The 20,654-nt window shown below is 38.3% G+C and overlaps 1 protein-coding gene across 4 annotated transcripts in view; it reads right to left on the bottom strand.

Annotated features, from left to right (window-relative positions):
* ARMC8 (armadillo repeat containing 8) overlaps positions 1–20,654 on the bottom strand; it is a 120,830-nt gene that overhangs the window by 79,236 nt on the left and 20,940 nt on the right. For 3 of the 4 annotated variants that reach the window (XR_004283426.1, XR_004283427.1, XM_032334141.1), the window contains exon 2: positions 9,073–9,149. The exons of the other annotated variant lie outside the window; for it this stretch is intronic. Coding sequence is in view for 1 of the 3 variants with exons in the window: in XM_032334141.1 (XP_032190032.1) it covers positions 9,073–9,149 (77 nt within the window). In the remaining 2 variants the exon portion in view is untranslated. The remainder of the gene's footprint in view (positions 1–9,072; positions 9,150–20,654) is intronic. 4 annotated transcript variants of the gene reach the window in all.

Raw genomic sequence — 20,654 nt, 5'->3', positions numbered from 1 at the left:
CCCAACCCAGCATCTCTTTTGACTCTTTTAGGTGGCCATGGTCTAATGTATACCAGACATTTTTTTGCCAACTTTGAAACTTAGGATCCTAAAAAATTCTGTAACTGGCAAACCATGATACTGTAGAAAAACAGCAGAAAACAGAAGGAGAAAAAGTTACTTTAAAAAATCAACTAAATGTTATAATCAGTGTGTGTTTCCAATACCAATCAAATTCACTGGCATTAAAAACCCTGGTAATAATTATAATACTCTTTCTCCTTAATTACTTTCTTCAATTATGGCAGAAAAATACTGTTATGATGCAGTGATGCATTGAAAGCTGATTCTTGCCACAAGTTTCTGAATCGCATTTTCACAAGTTTTGAGACAAAGACTATTGGCCTAGTCTTCCAGTAGCTCAGTGGAGCTGAGGGTAGGTCTATTTTTTTCAGGGCCTCATTTAGTTCTCTCTATAAACTATCACTCAGATCTTCCATATGGTTCACAGGGGATAAGTATTAGTATTTCTTTCCTTTATGGGGATTTAGCTGAATGACACTTACTATAAGGGTTTTAATCAAGTTCTCACAGACAACTATAAAATTATATGACATCAAAGCCTCATTCAGCAAAGCAGAGTAGGTGAAACTATACATCTAGGTTTCTAGATCTATACATCTAGGATTCCTTATACAGACTTACTTCCTAATCATCAGCTTATAAACCCTATCTTAGCAGTATGACATTTATTTTCATCTTTCCTTCTCCGAATGTGTTCTGTCTATACTAATGCAGCATATCCATTTGTCTAGCAGCTATCTATTAAGAATCTATTTTGTGCCAGGTGCCATTTTGGATGCTCTCTCTATTCTGGAGATCCCAACAGCAACATTTCGCCCAGATTTCTCTCCATTTCTTCCTAAACTAAGCAGAAATAAAGTGTCCCCACATTACCTTATAAACATATTCCAAATATCTGGAGCCATGCAAAAGTAAATGTTTTTATAGACAAAAACAAACAAAACCCCCTCCAAAACCAATTTTCCAGTTCTCCTAATAGTTTGCAAAGAAGACACGAAGGAGGCAATTCGTAGTTATAAAGTAAATGCAGACTGAAGAGAATTAATAAAATGGACCAATGTCTAAAGGAGGTAATTCTTGCTGTGACTCTAATAAATAAAATATATCACTACATAAGGAAGAAGAGATGTTAACACCCAGCAAATAAATTCTATTCAGTTGTTACTATAAAGGGATACTAGGAGATCATTTCTATGAAACAGTTACAACTAAAAGAGATCATATTTATCACATATACCCATCTTTAGCAGATCTAAATATGGTATAGGATTCAATTTCGGAGCCAGCCAGAATGGAGCTATTCTCTCTCTCTCTCTCTCTCTCTCATTTCCTTATCCTTTCCTCCTCATACTTTTCCCTGGCTACCTTTACTCATCTTTCAGGTCCAGCCTTAGATAATTTCACTTATCTAAGGAATTTAGATCTAATTTCACTTCACTTCCAGGAAGCTTGCCCTGACAGCTACCAGGTCTGGGTCAGGTGTCCCAGTGGTGCTCTATGGTACTCTATCATAGCGCACACATTACTTTGTTAGGATAGAAGTCTGTTTCCTCTTGAGAGGCAAGAAAGCCAGGATGACCTGAAAATATCAGAGAACTTACTATTGATGGATCACAAAATGCACTATAAAGAAATCTGCACTTTTGTAAAATACAAACTCAAAACTATCATCCAAGATGGGGCACAACAAAATTATGCAAAACTTATATATCGCTTTGAAATTTAAAAAGCATTCCATATCCATTATGGTATGTAATCTTCATCACAAACTTGAGTAATATTAACCCTATTTTACCGATGAGGAAGCTAAGACTCAGATTTGGGGCTTTTCTCAGAGTTCCACATTAAATGACAGAGCCAGTTTCAATTCCTGTCTTTAATGCCAAGTGTTTTTTCCATTACCTCCAATATGTCAAGCATTCAGAACAAACTGATCGAAAAGAAGTGAGCTAACATATTGCCTTTTCCCTCCCATGTTTCAATTTTACACTTTACACAAAACAATAAAGCATTTCTAACTTTCAATTGAAGACATACTTTTCCCAGTAGATCAAAGGAATATATCCCATATCAACCAGCTTTTAACGTTTGAGGGGGAAAATGCCCTACTTATATACTCCTGAAATTCAACAGTTAAGGTTTGAGCTCAACAATGTGTTAGGTTCTATGAAGGATATAAAAGCTCACATAATGGGTTGCTTGAAGAGTTTACAATCTCCTTGAGGAAATAAAAATAATACTAGCAATGTAAGGCAATGCTATATTATAAATCAAGTGCTTATATGGCTGAGATAAGTAAATGATTAGACAAGCTTAACAGGTTTTAAAGCAATGGTAGAACTAAATGAACCTTAGGAAATGGCCAGAATTTGGACAGTGAATGGAAAGGGCAAATGGAAAAGCCATTCATAGAAGACTGGAATGAATTTCCAATACTGGAAATAAATACATCATGTTTCTGGGGCAGGACCAGGAGCCTGGGTTGAAAAGAAGTGTCCCTTTAAGGTGGGAACATTTAGCAGAGCATAAAGAAAAGTGATGGTAAGAAGAGACAAACTAAAGGGGAAGAATAAAAGAGCAATCGTGTTTCCATCAGAAAAAGGATATGAAGGAAGCAGTGACTAAGCAAGATAAAATGAGTATCAGATGGATGGGAATGCAGAGAATATTAGAGTCAAGAGAGGCAATTAAATGGCTAATGCCCTTCCTCTGTGGTCCCAAGATTGCCCTGGGTTTAGGATTATCATAGCATTTACTAACCAAACCATAGTGGCCTATTTAGTAATCTAATTCCTTCATTAGACTTCTGGATGCTCCAGAGCAGTGACTACATTATTCATTCTTACATACTCCCCTCACATTACAATCCTTGGGACAATGTAGGCACTCAAAAAATGTTTGTTGAAGGAATTATGCAATCCATCCAGGTATCTGGTCATGTGAGACTGACTAGGATGGCAGCCACAGGAATCACTAAGACAGACGACATTCTGAGGAAGCAGTTAATAAGACGATTTGATGGGTAAACGAAATGTGATATGATACGTGTCTTGAGTGATTACTTCAAGTCTCACTTCCTGAAGAGAGAGAACACTAGGAAGCTTAGAAAATAAATCCCTTAACAAGACAAGGATCTATATTGATTTCGGATACAATGAATGATCTTTCAGGTAGGATAAAAATACTAGGTAGAAAAGCTTAGAAAGTAAGCCTTGGGGATACCCCGCTCTTGGAGGATGGGAAAAGCAGCCAATATTAAGATGTGACAAAAGAGAAATTGCCACGGAACATTCTCAGCTAAAATCTAGCTAGAAACTTTCATTTGTCCACTAATAAATGGACTCAACAGGCATCTAGTTTACACAGAGACTAATCTTTCTACCTCCTTTCTTTACTCTAAAAGAGATTAATTTTCAGTGTAGAAGAAGTTCAGATATTAAACCAACATGTACAGTGGCTACCATAACTTACGTCTAAATGAGCATATTAGGATGGAGATCAAAACTCAAAAGAGAAAGTTGAGGCACCTGAGGGCTAAGTTGTTTACACATCTGACTCTTCATTTCGGCACAGGTCATGATCTCAGGGTTGTGGGATCGAGCCCTGTGTCAGGCTTCACACTGGGCATGAAGTCTGCTTAAGATTCTCTCCCTCCCTTTCCCTTTGCCCCTCCACCCATTTCTCTCCCTCTCTTAAAAAAAAAGAAAAGAAAAATTAAAACCAAGACAGAAAGTAAACACTGCACTTTACAAGCAAAATAATAGGAAAAATTTTTTAAAGAACTGGGATCTAGACCTACTAGAGAAACAGTTTCAGTCAATCAGTCAAAACAGCATAAATTTTAAATGAAAACTTAATATCTAAAACCAGAAAATTATCTTTAAGATCACGGAATGCTGGAGCCACAAGCTAAAGATCATTTTGAACCAGTATTACTTTTTACTTACCTGAGGAAGCTCCTGTTTGGAATATTGTACATTCAAACCTTGGTCTAACTGATGTGAAGTAGACAAAAAATACACTGGATACTGAAAACTACAATCTGAGTATAAAGTTTAACCTATTTCTGAAAACTCGCTGGTCCTAAGACATCCATAAAATGAGGAGAAAATATACATTTGTGGGTAGCTAGAATAAGGCAACATGGTAAACAACTTACAAAATTATCTGGACTTGGAAAATTACAAACATACTCACTGCTCTAAAATTAGGTATGCCTTTTTGGAGAATGTAAGATTCAAACATCCAAGTCTAATAAGCTTTCTGCTATCTAGCATGGTTAGGGAGTGAGATATGCTCATATTCTAATTAAAGTTACCATTGCCACGTGTGAACTTCCAACTGTAAAGGAATTAGATAATGGTTATCATTATCCAAACCAAAGCCATTTTTAAGATAAGGCTTTGATCCAGGAGGCATTTGAGAAATTTACACTTAACTTCCCATTTCAAGTCAACTGAGGCACGTACTATGCCCTACTATATGTATAAATTGAAAAGAACTGAGAATTGATGATAATTGAGTTTTTTTTTTATAAACAAGTTACCCTGTTGTGTAGATTTTTGGAACGTATGTATTGTTAGATACAGTTCTACTTTGTATAAATACTACCAAGTTCAGAAATCAGAATTCTATTTAAATCTTTGTTTTATCAATGTGGGATTACAAATCACCTTATATTTTCAAAAAATGACGAGTACAATGTAGGAATTGCATTAAAATAAATGCTAAAATATTTTAGAGCATATTATTATTTTTAATACATGTAATCATTCCAAAGAGCATCAAAAATGTTATAATATGGCAGCATACAGTTAAATGTTCTACAAATATGACAAGATAGATATAGATATACACACTCGTATCCATACAAATATACAGCTGTTCTTGATGTTTGAAGTTAATACCACATACAAACAGCTTATCTATCTTTGTGTAAAACTGTCAATCTGATCTAATAATTTTTGGAAAAACTTGCCACCCTTTTAAACAGACTGAATTGTCTCAGAATACACAGTTTTAAACAAGACTCAGAGTTACTTCATTTCATTTGGGATATGGTCATCTTTATTTATGTTTATCTGTAACACTTAAAAATAACCAATAGGATTATTTCTTTTGAATTATTCTAAAAATTATCCTTTAACTTAAAATTTCTCAAAACCCAAAGCTTTTGTTTTATGAAAGCTCATATTTTTAGTTCATGCAAGAGAAATGGAATCTGTCTATATTCTACTACCAAAATAAACTCACATCATCGGTACATTAAAATACTTCAGAAAATAATTTTTAGAAGTGGATACTTGGTGAAAATCCCCCAACAATTCTAAAGTACCCTCAAGAGCCTGGCTGAGTTTACCAAGAGATCCAGTCTAGTTTCCCAGTTCTATTCCACTTGGAAACTACAAAGCCAGCCACATTAACTTGTATCATCTTTTGCCCTTCAACACAGGGCCACATAGGGATATCTGCAGATCTTTTCCTGGAGAATCACTAATGTAAAAACCAGATGAGGTGCTTTAATTTATTAAATATGCTTTTAAAAAAAAACAACACAGTATTAAGCAGCTTGGACTTTACATAAACAGTTGAAGAGTTATTCCTTCTTAACTAGGAGGTTTAAGAGGATTGAGCTAACTTCACCAGGATTGAGTAACTTCAACAAAAAATATCCTGTAACTGTTTAAGGTAATATACAGATCTCCATGCTAGAGGAAGCTCAGAACTGCAATGCAGTGTAGTTTATTTGATATAGCTACTCTGTTTCAGTTGCAAAGGCTATAATTTATAACCTACACAATGGACCTATCTTATTCCTACCTAATGATTTTTAATTTGAAACTTTGCTCTTTTAGGATCTGATTCTGTATTCAAACCTTTGATACAATAGGATCATTTAAATTTATACCAAATAATGTACTACTAACAAAACAGTTATTTCTAAAGAACTCCTCATTCTTCAACAATTAAAATTAAGCACTTCTGTTGCTTAGCAGTATTTTTCAGTAAGGGCACATTCACTTACGTAAAATGGTCCTTTATGACATGGGTTAGCTACAAAGAAGCTCCCTATATGTATGGGTAGGACTATGGCCCTACCACGCTGAGTAGATTACAGATCATGATGAGAAGTCCTTACTTGCCTTTAATTTCTTCAATTTTGTTTTTCCTGCTGGTATGTTTTATATGTTCACAATCCTTATTAAGCAAAATCAAATTATAGTTAGAAAAATGATAAAGTTCTGTTGTTTCATACCTAAACCTAGTTGTCAATTTTTAAATGTCTTTCCAATGGGATATTTTGGACTCAAAGCTGATTACATCAACTTCTATCTTCTCCCTCAAAGTTAGTATGGTACCTTTGGTTGTTTATACTCTGTGGCTACTTCGCTTCTACCTACCTATTTTGGTCTAGTAATGGTCTTTGTAGGACTCAATGGTGTCTATGTGATGTGTGTAAGAGGAAAACTGGTCAACTCTCTTATCCTAAAGAGATAAAGGTTCCTCATTTCCGCTATCAATACTGTAGTATTCTAGTACTAGACAAGGTTACCTGAGAATGAAATGTTAAAAATACAGTTCATTTTTTATGATCTTGACTATGTACAATTAATTTTCAGACAGTGACAAATGTTTAGGAAAATAATAAGTCAGAAAGAATAAATTTTTCTCTCTGGGGAAAAGGGCACTTTATCAAATCAAACTATACATATCTATATAAGGCTAGCTCTATTCTGACACAAAGTAAAAAGATTTGGAGTGATCTGTACCTTTCCGACTTTAAATAGATTTTACTATTTTAAGTAGCAATCATATTTATATGTTACCACTTGGATTCTCGTCTGAATCAAGATCTGGCCCCTTTCCCTCATCTCCATCAGTTTAAATTGTTTCCATTTGATATTTTTTTTCTTGCTCTTCTTTGAAAAGAATCATCTCATTTTTGAAGTTGTTTTAAACTAGGATCAATAATGATTAAGCAATTCAGTGCCAATTTGTGGCTATCAACATACCAGGCACTGGATTTTATATTTCTGACTTAATTCTTACAACCTGGCAAGATGGGCATATTACTCTCCCATTACAAATGATGAAGCTGAGGCTCACGGATATTAAGTAACTTGCCCCAGCACACAGTAGGAAATGTCAGAACCAATAATTCAACCTTTTGTTGTCCAGCTCCGAAGCCCATACTCTTTGTATTCCACCACCCCTACACAAAAATCTTGCTAATCTGCCTCAGCTAACAATTTAGTGTCCTAGACTTGATACTTTTTAAAGAGGTGCTAAAGGCCATCCAACTTCACCTTCACTGGTTTGTTATAATACATTCTTTCCGCTGCTTTTTATGCCTTATTTATCAACTTTCTTTGGGAAATGAGAAATTTCACAAAGTGACAAGTAACACCTGAATCAGCTACTCATTTCTGATACAGGATAAAAGACTTTCACACAGAAATCTAGATAAAATTAGCTTCTCTCCTAAACCACTCTAGCAATCATAATAAAAATAAAGATACAACATCATCTCTATCATTCATGGAACACTTAATGAGTCTAAATTAAGCTACTTATTGAGCTAAACTACTTATTGAACAATCCTAAATGATATCAAGGATTACTAACATACAAAACTGTCTGGGTGTGTGTGGGAAGTGTCCGTCTAAAGAGAAGTGTTAATTAAAACTATCCCCACAGCTAAGCTCTATGTGTAGGTACAACCCAAGCTGATTTATTTAACAGATGAATTCAATACCACTTTTTCTGGTAATAATCAAACTAGTCTACAAAGCGGCTGATTAAATCATCACAATGTCTCCTAGTGAAGGGGACAAAGGCAGAGTCAACATAATGAGAAAACAAGAACTGTAATCTCCTGTTTCTGTACTGAGAAAATGTGAAGTAAGGCATCCAGTATGTCAGGCGGGTCTACATCCAGCTCCTCACCTTCTTTCCAGCTCAATTTGAATAGTCAAGCAGCCTTACTCACTTTTATCTTGCCTCCACCCTATAAAATCCACATCCCCAAGACATGTCCTATACAATATGCTTTGGGGAGGGGGGGTGCTGGGGGAGTGGTGTGAATAAGAATTAGAATCTGTTGATACTTCTATAAATAAAGCATCCTCGCCTTGCCATGACTGAGCAAAAGTTAAACTGGAAAGTACTATTTGGCTGATGACATTAACAGGGTAAGAGAAAAATAAAAGGACTCATGTGTGCCAATGCTATACCAAACATCCTGACTCTTTTTTGTTTCCTCCTTCGCCTGGACACAGTTCGAGCCTGTGGGTGCTCTATGTTTGCCAACCCTAAGAGGAGAGTCTTAGGCTAGACCTTCTCCTGTAGAAGTCATATGTCAAGAGCATGATAATCTGCTCTTAGGATAGAGAATTCATCTTTCAATCACCTGCAATCTTACCACACTTATCTGACTTAAGTTTTTAAAGGTATTATCACCTCAGATATCTTGCTTAAAAATGTTTCCTCTCATTAAGCACCAGGGAATTCTGCAGAAAAAAATGGGTATTCAAGTTTTCAAGAATTTAAATTTCCAATAACTACTTTCTAAATTCTGAGATTTAAAACATCAGTAGGAGATTCAAGCCTTATAGTCAGTGAGCTAACCAAAAACAAAACAAAAAACCCTACTGACATATTCTCCCATCCCTTTCAAATTATAAAAGATAGTCAATTTTATTCCCTTGCTTTTGTTGGATATAAAAGTCACAAAAGCATTCTCCAAAAACATGTTTTAAAATGGTAAAACAAGTGTTCTACAAAAAAGTAAGTGAACCATGTCAGTGAATAAGTATCAGACAACTCTTTACAGTACAATATTAAAGTCATGAATGTCAGGATCTTTCTAAAACAGAAGAAAAAAATTTTAATCCTGCATTTTCAGAATTATAATATTTGGCAAATTCAAACACAAAAACAAACAAGACTAAAAAACCAAAACAAAACAAAAAAAGACTTTTGATAGACTCTTAAATACATACTACTTACATGACACCTTGAAGAACTTTCTGGGGATCAGGGTCAAATAGCCTGTCAACATAGTGGCGACTGCTAGCTGTTACTTCCTAGAAAGTGGGGGGGAAAAATTATGACATCTGAAGCCACGCAAATCACAAATTCACAGCATCACCCAAAACATCAAGTAGCTATTTAATCTAATTTAAGGCAGATGCATTAGAATGTCTACAAAATACTTACTGTATTAAATCATTCTGAGAGAAGCTTGTGACAAGATAAATAATAAGATGGGGAAGAAAGAAAATAGCTTGTTCTCACTAAAACCATAACTAGTGGTATCTTTGTGGTGAGCCTTGCAAGCTTTGCCAACAGAAGAACTGGGGATAAGTGTTAAGAAGCAGGGTAAATTTCTTAATCAACTGTTGGATGTCACCTTCATAAGAACAATAGATAGGTATGTTGCTTCTGCTTAGTACCCATTAAAGGGAGAGAGAATCTGGTTCTCAGCAAGGAAAAAAGGGGAAGCACTTCATAAAAAGTCCAAGAGGGGTAGTCCACATGCAAAAGGAAGACGTTCAGACTGATGGAGAGAAGCTACACTGATAGGTAGCAGACATATGCAAACATAAAAACAAGTGGTCACACTTTCTGTGAGGGAAAAGCAATTAAGAATTAGAGGGATTCAGGGGTGTCCAGGTTAAGTGTCCGATTCTTGATTTCGGCTCAGGTAATGATCTCAAGGTCCTGGGACAGAGTGCACCGCACTCTCTGCTTGAGACTCCTCCTCTCCCCCCTCAAATAAATAAATCTTTTAAAAAAGGGAGAGAGAGAGATTTATCAAGTCCAACAGAACTGTCTAGTCTGAAGTGGCTGAGGCCACTTAGATGGGGAAGAGTTAGAACTTTCAAAAAGCAAAGGTAGACACCTTTTATTTGTATTGTGGAGTTTCCTCTGTTATTTTTTTTATAATACTTATTTGGGGGTAATATTTTTTATATTTAATTTTCATTGCTTTTTTTAAAAGATTTTCTTTTAGTAAGTGATCTCTAACCCCAAAGTGGGGCTCAAACTCATAACCCTGAAGCCAAGTCACATGCTTTACCAACTAAACCAGCAAGGCACCACATTTTTTAAAACAAAGAACCAGAGAAAAAGAATTTTCGTCCCTTCTGTTTCTTTCTGACGCCTGCTGAAGTATCTCATGTACTTCCACCCATCTGCAATGAATTAGCATCAAGAGGAAGAAATACTGTTCCAGTTTAACCAGAACCCCTGATCAGAAACAGTTAAGTCACAAGACACAGTGCCAGCTTAAACTTCTGAGTCACCAAAATTATCTCTGGAGAAAAAGTACATAAACTCTAATTTTCTGATAATAGAATTAATTCAAAATCAAAATACCTTTTCTATTATGAGCTTGCTACCAAAATATCCTCATAGGCAACCCAAATACCTTTAAGTATGCACTCCATTTATAAAAAAACAAACAGGGGCAGCAAACAAGCAAAACTAATCGAAATACTTGTGTCCAACAGGATACCATTAAAGTACCTAATAATAGGATTTGGTTTACTCAAAATAATGGAACCACAGAGTTAGAAGGATTCTTATTAAGTATTTGTCCCAATCCCTACGGCACCCGGGTGGCTCAGTCTGTTGAGCTCAGTCTTTGACTCAGGTCACGATCCTAGCATTCTGGAATTGAGGCCAGTGCTGGGCTCCCTGATCAGCAAGGAGTCTGCTTCTCCCTTTCCTTCTACCCTTTTGCCTGCTTGAACGTGCTCGCTCACTCTCTCTCTCTCAAATAAATAAGTAAAATCTTTAAAAAAAAAAGTTTCGTAATTTAAGAAAAAAAGTATTTTAACCCAACCCCTTAGTTAACAAATGAGGGATGCATCTTTACCCTGATGCCAGATTATCAAAGTTTAAGTAGGGATGCAAACAAGTAGGGATACAATCCACCAAGAAATAATATATCAAGAGCAAAATCCAGAGTAAAACTGAAAACAGTATTCCTGTCATAACAAACAGATGAGTTTCATCACTCCATCTGAATACATGGAAGTGTACACATAGTACATTCTTCTGAGTACCTTAGACCCTTCTACCTAGGGACTGATCTTGGATTTTACTGTTCCTCTTCACACACTCTCTCACAGCTCTTTATCTCTTGCGAAAAGACACTTGGGTCAGGTGCCTGGGTGGCTCAGTGGGTTAAGCCGCTGCCTTCGGCTCAGGTCATGATCTCAGGGTCCTGGGATCGAGGCCCGCATCAGGCTCTCTGCTCAGCAGGGAGCCTGCTTCTTCCTCTCTCTCTGCCTGCCTCTCTGCCTGCTTGTGATCTCTGTCTGTCAAATAAATAAATAAAATCTTTAAAAAAAAAAAAAAAAAAAGACACTTGGGTTTAAGACCTGTATCTTAAACAACCCAAGTTTTGCCCATTAACAGCAACTCTCTTTACTGCTCTGTAGCTGGTTCATTCAATTTTACAAGCACTGAGTACCTACTATATGCAACGCAGTGTGGAAGGCATTAAAGATTTTTAAATGAGTAAGGCATGGTCCCTGTCCTCAAGAATTCATTTGCTATTGTAATTATGTTTACACGTTTATGTTTCCTACTAGAATACAAAACAGAAGTATACATACTTTTGTTTTGAAGACTCCTTAGAGGAGTTAGTTTTAGAAAACAAGTAAGAGTGCACAAGACTGGACAAGGAAAAGTGAATGTCCCAATCACAGCCAAAGCCCATAGCCCATGTGAAGCCAACACACATATATCATCAGCAAATACATACCAGTTGCTAGCACTGAGAAAGAAGGGAAGGGCAGAGGCCACCAAGAATATGTAAAACAAAAGGCTAACCAGTAGGTGGCCCATAACTGGAGTACAGATTATCTTTTGGTCAAAGTTCTAAGCTAGATGCCAAAGAATATACAAAATGATATTATGGCAGAACTTTGCATTTAAGGAGTTTACAATCTGTAAGAGGATCAAGTCATGTACATACACACACATAAAAAACAATCCTCTGAGCTGCCTAGGTAGCAGCAAGCTTAGGGGATACAGTCACTTATTCAATTTTACTCTATACTTTTGCCTAACATAAATCATTATTTGTCTATATGGGACAATTCTCGTATTTTACTGCTTCCCTTTGTAGATCACGTCCCCTTTCAGCCCTCATCTCTCTTTTTTTAAAAGGCAACCTGGAAATGTAAGAATATGAGACAGAAGGCAAATGGTATAGATATTAAACTGGTCAGGGAAAGCTTCTCTAAGATGGTGACATTTGAGCAAAGACCTGAAAAAGATGAAGGAGGAATTCATGCAGCCACCTGCGGACAAAGCTTTTTAGGCGAAGAGAACACCAAATGCAAAGGCTCTGAAATGGGAAGTGTCTGCTGTGATCAAAGACAGAGGCCATTACAGTTGGTGCAGAATGAATGAAGGAGAAAGCTACAGAAGATAAGGTCAGAGAAGAAGGGCCAGATGCTAAAGAGCTATATTGTCTAATATGATAGCCACTGGCCTCATGTGGCTATTGGCATTTGAAATGTGGATAAGAATTGAATTTTAAATGTTTTTAACTTTAATTAATATTTTAAACTTAGAAAAACTAATATTGGATTAGTTGTTAGGAAATCTTTAAGAATGTTTAGAATTACTTGGGTATGTAAATCTGCTTGCTCAATTATAAATTTTATGAAACCTAACTGCCAAACAAGGATTTCCAATCAAAATTTGACATCCAAACTGTATAAAATACACACCAGATTTTGAAGACTTATTATAAAAAATAAAATAATTCAATTAATAATTCTTATATTGAATTATACTATTGAAATAACATTTCAATACATTGGTTTAAATGAGATACATTAAGATTAATTTCATGTTTTCTTTTTACGTTCACAGCATGACTGCTAGAAAATTTAAAATTACATGTATAGCTTGTATTATTTTTCCACTGGACAGGGCTGGCATAGAGACCTGGCATACGGAGTCACTGTAAGGATTTTGCTTTTTATGGTTCGAGTTGGGAAGCCATTACAGTTTTGGGAAAAGAGAGACATGAACTGACTTGTTTTAAAAGGATCACTCTGGTTACAACCTTAGAACAGACTAAGGGCTGGAAGGACTAGAGGACAAAAGCAGAGAGACTAGGTAGGAGGCTGTTTCAGTATCAGAAGTGTGGTCATTTCAGAGAAATGATGGTAGTCTGGACTAGGAAAAGAGCTTTGAAGGTAATACAATTCATTGATTCCAGATAAATGCTGGAAATTGAAATGACTGTCAAACTGGATATGCTGTCACAACAGATGTGAGGGGTGAAAAAAGAGAGGAGCCAAGGATAACACTTAAGGTTTTTGCCTGAGTATCTAGAAAGATTTGAGTTGTCAGTTAATGAGATGAGGAAGACTCTGAATAATACAGGTTTGAGTGAGAAGATCAAAAATGCAGTTTTGAACATGTTAGGTTTGGGAATTTTATTAGCCATCCAAGTGAGAATGTCAAATTGGCAGTTGGATACATGAATCTGGAGTTTAGGAGACAGTTGTGGGTTAGATATACTAATCAGGGAATTGTCAGCATGCGAATGGGATGAGTTCACTAAGGGAGTTCACTTTACCATGGATAAAGCAGGCCAAAAGACTGAACACTGGAACACTTGGATTAAGCAGAATAACAAGAAGCCAAATGATAGACTGTTTCAAGGAGAAAGTAATCAAATATGCCAAATATTAATAAAGTATAGCATAAGATGATGACTAGGGCCTGATACAGAAATACGGAGATCATCAGCAACACTGACAACAACAGTATGGGCAGAGTGGTGAAGCCAATGCCTGCTTAAAGAGGATCGCAGAGAGTACGGGAAAAGAGGAATTAGAGAAAGTTAGACAACTCTTGCAAGGAATTTCATTTTGGAAAGGAGAATGAAGGAACAGAGTAGTACCTAGAGGGAGAAGTGGAGTGCTCGCTTCAGCAGCACATACACTAAAATTGGAGGGAGAAGTGGAGTCAGGAGAGCATTTTTTAAAAGATGCAATAAATTAGAGCATACTTACTTACTGATGGAAATTTTTTTAACAGAGAAAAAACATGCTGCATTGGGGTAGGGGGAACTTTTGGAACAATGTTCATAAATAACTGAGAGGGAATGGAACTTATTGGGCAAGCAGAACATGGAAAGTACAATAATCAGAGCAAATTAAGTAGATGGATACAGCAGTAATCACTTGTGGATACTGTCTGTGGTTACTCCTATTTTTACAGAGTAAAAAATGGTGAGGATGGTGGAGAGGTGGGTGGTTTGAAGAAAGGAGAAAGACAACAACACTGAATGGGCCAAGAAAATGTACCAGGACTGCCAGACAGCACTAGCCTTCTTGAAGTTTACTGTTATGAATTTAAAGTACGACCAGTCAGCATGGCTGTGTTTTTCCTCATCAACATTAAACTGTAAAAGTAGGCATGAAAAAGAGTTTGATTTAACCAGAGTCGGAATTTCATCACATAAGGATGACAAAGCTAGGGGAAGGGGTCAGCTCAGTTGAATGTATATGCAGTTGTAATTTAATGATGGAGCTATTAAAGGCCAGTGAAAAAATGGTACGATTAATAGACTGCAGATAACAGATGGACTGCAGAAGGACTGCTGCTATTGGGCAGTAGAAGCAGTGGCTTGGAAGGACAGAAGGTGGTGGGCAGGATATTTGAATTTGAGATTATGGAGGAACTTTTAGTTATTGGTAAGGCCAAGGTCTAGGAAATGACCATGGGAACAAGTACCTCAAGGCAGGATGGAGAATATGATCATCAGGGAAGGCTATAGTTTAAGAAAAATTATCGGAGTGCCTGGGTGGCTCAGTCGGTTAAACATCTACCTTTGACTCAGGTCATGATCCCAGGGTCCTGGAATCAAGCCCCACGTCATCTGGCTCCCTGCTCAGTGAGGAGTCTGCTTTTCCCTTTCCCTCTGCCTGCCACTCCCTCTGCTTGTGTGTGCTCTCTTTCTCTCTCTCTGACAAGTAAATAAATAAAATCTTTTAAAAAAGAAAAATTGTCTACATAGGCAATGAAATTTCTATAAATTATCACGCAAGTAGGTGCTAGAAAAAGTGACCATAAGCTAGCAGCTAAAATCTCAAAGAAATGAAGAAGAATGAACCAGGGGGTCTGTAGATGCACAAGATAGAGTCTGATAAAATATAGAGCAGGAGTGTTTAGAGAAAAGGGAAAGAAAGGGGTTTGAAAAGAGCAATGACAAGCAAGTCTTTATCTCCATCTCTAGGGACAGAAGGGTTATGAGACAGAAGGAAAAAGAGCCAGCTGAGAAGTTTACAAAAGAAAGCTGGGAAAAAGTTCCATCAGGGAAAAATCCCAGTTAGTCTGAACAAAAAAGATGAAGGAAATGTTCAGAGAAGAGGCAGGAAAAAGGTAAGGGCTCTGGACAGAAAAGCAGAAAGACAGTTAAATGCACATGAGGAATGACCCTAGAGCCCTGAGCTTCTTATGGTAGTTAATGTAAACAGATACAAAGAGCTTAATCCTGACGACCTCAAGGGAAAGAGTTGGAGTGTGTGGGGGAAGGTAGGGGGTGGAAAGAACTTCAGGGCTCTTCATTCTTGCCAACAACAATATAGGGAGGAACAGTTTGATCTGGGCACTTCTCATTTACTCCAGAAATATGAGAAGCATGGGGATTCCTCCTTCCAACCTGCTCATAGAGACAAAAAGGTTAGGAGGGTTTCTGATGCTCTGTCCTTTCAAGATGTGGCTTCACCTTCACTTCAAAACACCTATGCCCTTTTATGGGGCACCTGGGTGGTTCAGTCGATTAAGTGTCTGAATCTTGATCTGAGCTCAGATCTTCATCTCAGGATGGTGAGTTCAAGCTCCACATCGGGCTCTGCACTAGTCATGGAGCCTACTTAAAACAACAATAAAAAAACACCAATGCCCTTTTAAATTGCTTTCTGTAGCTTCCATTAACTGTACACATGGTGATTCTTCCATACTTCCAATTGACTAAATGTGCCAAGTAGCCAGCTAAAGCTCAAGGTATAGTCTGTGCCCATAAAGGAGAGCAAAGCTAGCCAAGGTCAGACTGTGACCTCTGCCTTTTGGTACAAGGCTTCAAACAAATGACCTAGCAAGCCCTTAAAACCTGGGTCTCAACTCATTTTATACATTCAAAGCTGTAATAAAACCACCACAAATGTGTATATTAAAAACCTGTGATGTTTACACTTCCTAGCACCCCCTGAAATTCTATTAGATGAAAATATATATGGATCCCTTTCACAAAAAGTTTGTAGATACCAAATTTGTGAATTAGAGTTAATTCTAAGAAGAGTTGAATCCACTGTGTATGCAAACAGGTACTGAGCACTCTAAAAAAAGAATCCTGAAGCAAATTTCTTCTTGTAGGAAAACAAAAACAGAAACAGGTAATGGGTTACATTCCATTATGGAGAAGTATTAATGGAAGCACTTTCCCTTTTATTAGGGTTAGGCAACTTCTAAATGGCCCCCAGTGATATCTACCTCCTGGTACTTAATTCTAATGACAGAATGCAGCGAAGGTAACAGGATGTCACTTCAGTTTGGTATGTGTGTGTGAAAAGCCAGCTGCCATGCTGTGCTATGGAGGCTCATGCAGAATGGAACTGTGGAAGGCCTCCGGCCAAGAGCCAGCAAGGAACTGAAGCCCTTAGTCCAACAGCCCACATGTAACTAAATCCTGCCAATGATCATGTGAGTGAACTTGGAAATAGAGGCTCCCTCAACTGACCTTTCAAATAAAACATGGCTCGGGCTAGATGTACGTGGGTGACTCAGTTGGTTAAGTGGCCTACATTGGATTTTGGCTTAGGTCATGACCATGGGGTCCTAGGATGGAGTCCGCCTGAAGGTTTTCTCTCTCTCTCTCCCTCTCCCTCTGCCCTCCCCTCCATTCATGGTCTCCCTCTCTCAAATAAATCTTAAAAAACAAAAAACAAAAAAACCCCACAGAAATGAGAACAAAAACAAACAAACAAACAAAAACAACATGGCTCCTGTTAAAACCTTGACTACAACCTCTCAAGAAACTTTGGGGCAGAGGTACCAGCTAAGCCACACCTGAATTCCCGACCTACAGAAACTGTGAGATAATAAACATGTTTTAAGCAGCTAAGTTTTGGAGTAATTTGTTACATAACAATATTACAGATAATGGGGCACCTTAGGTGGCTCAGCTGATAAGTGTCTACCTTTGGCTTGGGTCATAGTCCCAGGGTCCTGGGATCGAGCCCCTACTTGCGGAAAGCCTGCTTCTCCCTCTCCCACTCCCCCTGCTTGTATTCCCTCTCTTGCTGCATCTCTCTCTGTCAAATAAATAAATAACATAACAAAAAAATAAAAAATAAAAACAATACTATAGATAACAATACAACTTCAAATTTATCATCAAAGTAGGATAATTTTAAAGAGGGAAAGAGGACACTATTAATCATTAGCAAAAAGTAATACACATAAATGAAAAGTGCTACAAACAAATCAGGTTGTATGATCATCCTACCTTCAATTTTTCAGTAGTACAGAAGAGGAAAAAAGTTAGAGCTCAAAAAACTGGTCAGACATCCTGAAAAGGTAAACTAAAACAGTCTTTGAATACCCTTTTGAATAAGCTATCCATGACTGGGGTGAATTAAAACCTTGCCTTTTAGGAGGAGGATCCAAGATGGCAGATTTTAGGAAGAAGGAGAACTGCAACCATTTGCACACACCTGCACCAGCCAGGGAGTCTGGGGGACACTCCAACCACCCATGCATGCCTCAGCAAATGCCCAAATCCTGAACTCATCTCTTCCCATGGACACACAATACAGCTACGAATAGACCCATTTCCCTCTTAAAAAGATTTGAAAACTAGATGAAATGCTCTTCATAACAAAGGATAAGGCTGGGTAAGAGAGGCTGGGTAAGAGAGGAAGAGACACAGAATTGCAAACAAAACAAAACAAAAAACACTACCCTGGCATGGCACACAACAGGGAAGGATCTTACCAGTTAGGTGCTTCCCCCAGAGGTGGGAGGGGTTGGTGTGCACATTGGGTGCCCTGGCCTCTGAGATCTATACCAGAAAGACCAGTCTCCAGAATGGCTTAGAAAACCAGTGGTGCTAATATCCAGGGGTCCCAAAGTTCTACAGGATTTTCCTTTTGGAGAGCTCATACATGGTTTCACTCTTCTAGGACCCAGCAAAATATAGCTGTTTGAGAAGCATGTAGATTATATGTGAAAGAGAATCATGTGCTGATCTAGAGGCATCAACTAGAGGGGTGAGGGACAGCTGAAGATACTCCCCAGAAGACAGAGCTGCTGGTTAACACCATTGTTGCACTCTTCCCATAGACTGCTATGCTAGTACAGGTGGGTAACCTTGGACATGGCACCCTCCCCCTGCCTTGCTGGGATGTGTTGGAGTGAGTGGTCCTGGCACTTGCCGAGGCCAGAGAGCATGGGTGGTTGGACTGCTACCCTGCTCCTTGGCTAGAGCAGGCAACTGCAAATGGTCTCTGAGTTCTCCCACTCCCTACTTAAAGTCCACAAGTGCCAAGCGGTTGTGATATTCCCCTACCACTTAGCTGGGATGACACCAGTGGCAGTGGCATTCTCCCACTTTCAGCCTAAAGCTGGAGCACACACAAGGACATGGCACTTTCTCACAGCATTGCTGAGCCCATGGGTAATCACAGATAAGACATTTTTCTGCTCCTTCTCTGAAGCCTGCTGAGTCTGCACCACGTACCACACTCTCTGGCTGCCTTGCTAAAGCCACATACAATCCAAACAGGGAACATCTCTTGATTCCCTGGCCCAGGTACCCAAGAGGGTTGGCTTTCCAGAGCTGTACAGTTCTGTAACAACTAGAGAGACAGCTCCTGTGGCAGGCTACCACCTCCAAGGCACTGCAGAGACAGAAGACTGAAACTCAACCTCAGTCTTCCTGTGGAAAAAAGACTATTTGCTTAGCCCAGTGCTTTAGCCTAAAGGGCAGACATCAAGTTTCCCATACACCTAGAGGCCTTCCAGGGAAACACCACAATGGTTCACTACCTTAGCCTTACTATGGCTCAGCAAGACTCCCCAGGAAGGAGTTTATACATCTGTCTAGAGCCCAGACTTTTCAACTGTTGCCCTGGAGACACCTCCAGATCTTCTGGTCTGGAGGCCCACAGGACTTACAAGTGCAGCCCCACAGGACTGTATATATTTGCACACTTGAAAAGCTACTGCCTGAAGGTCTGGCTTTCAAACAACCTGAAATTAGAAGCTAAAAGAGATTCATTCGCTTGGATTGCTGACAAATCTTGGCACATCCACAACAACAGGGGCATATCAAGAATAAATCAGGCAGTTTAGACAATCACAAAGTGCAAGAGACAACCAAGAGCTAAGACAAGGCTGAAGGAGAAGGATCAGAACCTACCTAAAACCAGTCCTTCTAGGGGCGACTGGGTGGCTCAGTTGGTTGGGCATCTGATTCTTGATATTGGTTCAAGATGTGATCTCAGGGTTGTAGGATCAAGCCCCACGTTGGGTTCCGTACTCAGCACAGAGTCTGCTGTGCTCCTTCCCCCTATGCTCCTCCCTCTTGCTTGCATGCACACTCTCTTTCACAAAATTAAATAAATAAGATCGGGGTGGAGGGGGGCACACTCCTTCAAAACTGAGAAAGGTAGCTGTTTTGCCTGACAGAAATAAATGAAGATAGTCAAACAAAAATGAGGAAACAGAGAAATATATTTCAAACAAAAGGATGAGACAAAACCTCAGAAAAAGACCTTAATGATATGGAGACAAGTAATCTACCTCATAAGGAGTTCAAAATAATAGTCATAAAAATGTTCCTCGAACTTGAAAGAATGGATGAACACAGAAAGAACTTCAACAAAGAGAAACTACCAAAGAGAAGTCACAAAACTGAAGAATACAGTAACTGAACTGAAAAATACACTGAAGGAATTCAATACAGTGGAAGAAGTAGGACAAATCAGTGAGCTGGAAGAGAAATCAAAAGAACTCGCCCAAATAGAGCAGCAAAATGAAAAAAGATAATTTTAAAATGAAAGTAAGAGACCTCTAGAACAACAACAAGAGGAGTAACTCTTCCATTACAAGGGATCCCAGAAGGAGAAAATAAAGATAAAGGTGCAAAAAGCTTATCTGGAGAAATAATGGCTGAAAACTCCCCTAAAGGCACCCAGGCCCAGGAAGCCTAGAGAGTTCCAAAGAAAATGGACCCAACGACAGCCATGCTAAGACAAATTATAATGAAAATGTCAAAAGTTAAAAATTAAGAGAGAATCTAAAAAGCAGCATGAGAAAACCAAAATTGTATGTTCAAGGGAAACCCCATAGGTTATCAGCAGATTTCACAGCAGAAACTGCAAATCAAAAGGCGGTGGCAAACCAGAAGGCAGTGGCAAACCAGAAGGCAGCACTTTCAAAGTGCTGAAAGGATGAAAATCTCCAACCAAGAATACCCAGCAAGATTATCATTCAGATTGAAAGAGAGATAGTTCTCCAAACAAAGGCTAAGAAAGTTCATTACTAAG

Source organism: Mustela erminea, chromosome 1 (genome assembly GCF_009829155.1).
Source record: "Mustela erminea isolate mMusErm1 chromosome 1, mMusErm1.Pri, whole genome shotgun sequence".
Lineage (NCBI taxonomy): Eukaryota > Metazoa > Chordata > Mammalia > Carnivora > Mustelidae > Mustela > Mustela erminea.
This window is presented reverse-complemented; position numbering and strand designations above follow the sequence as displayed.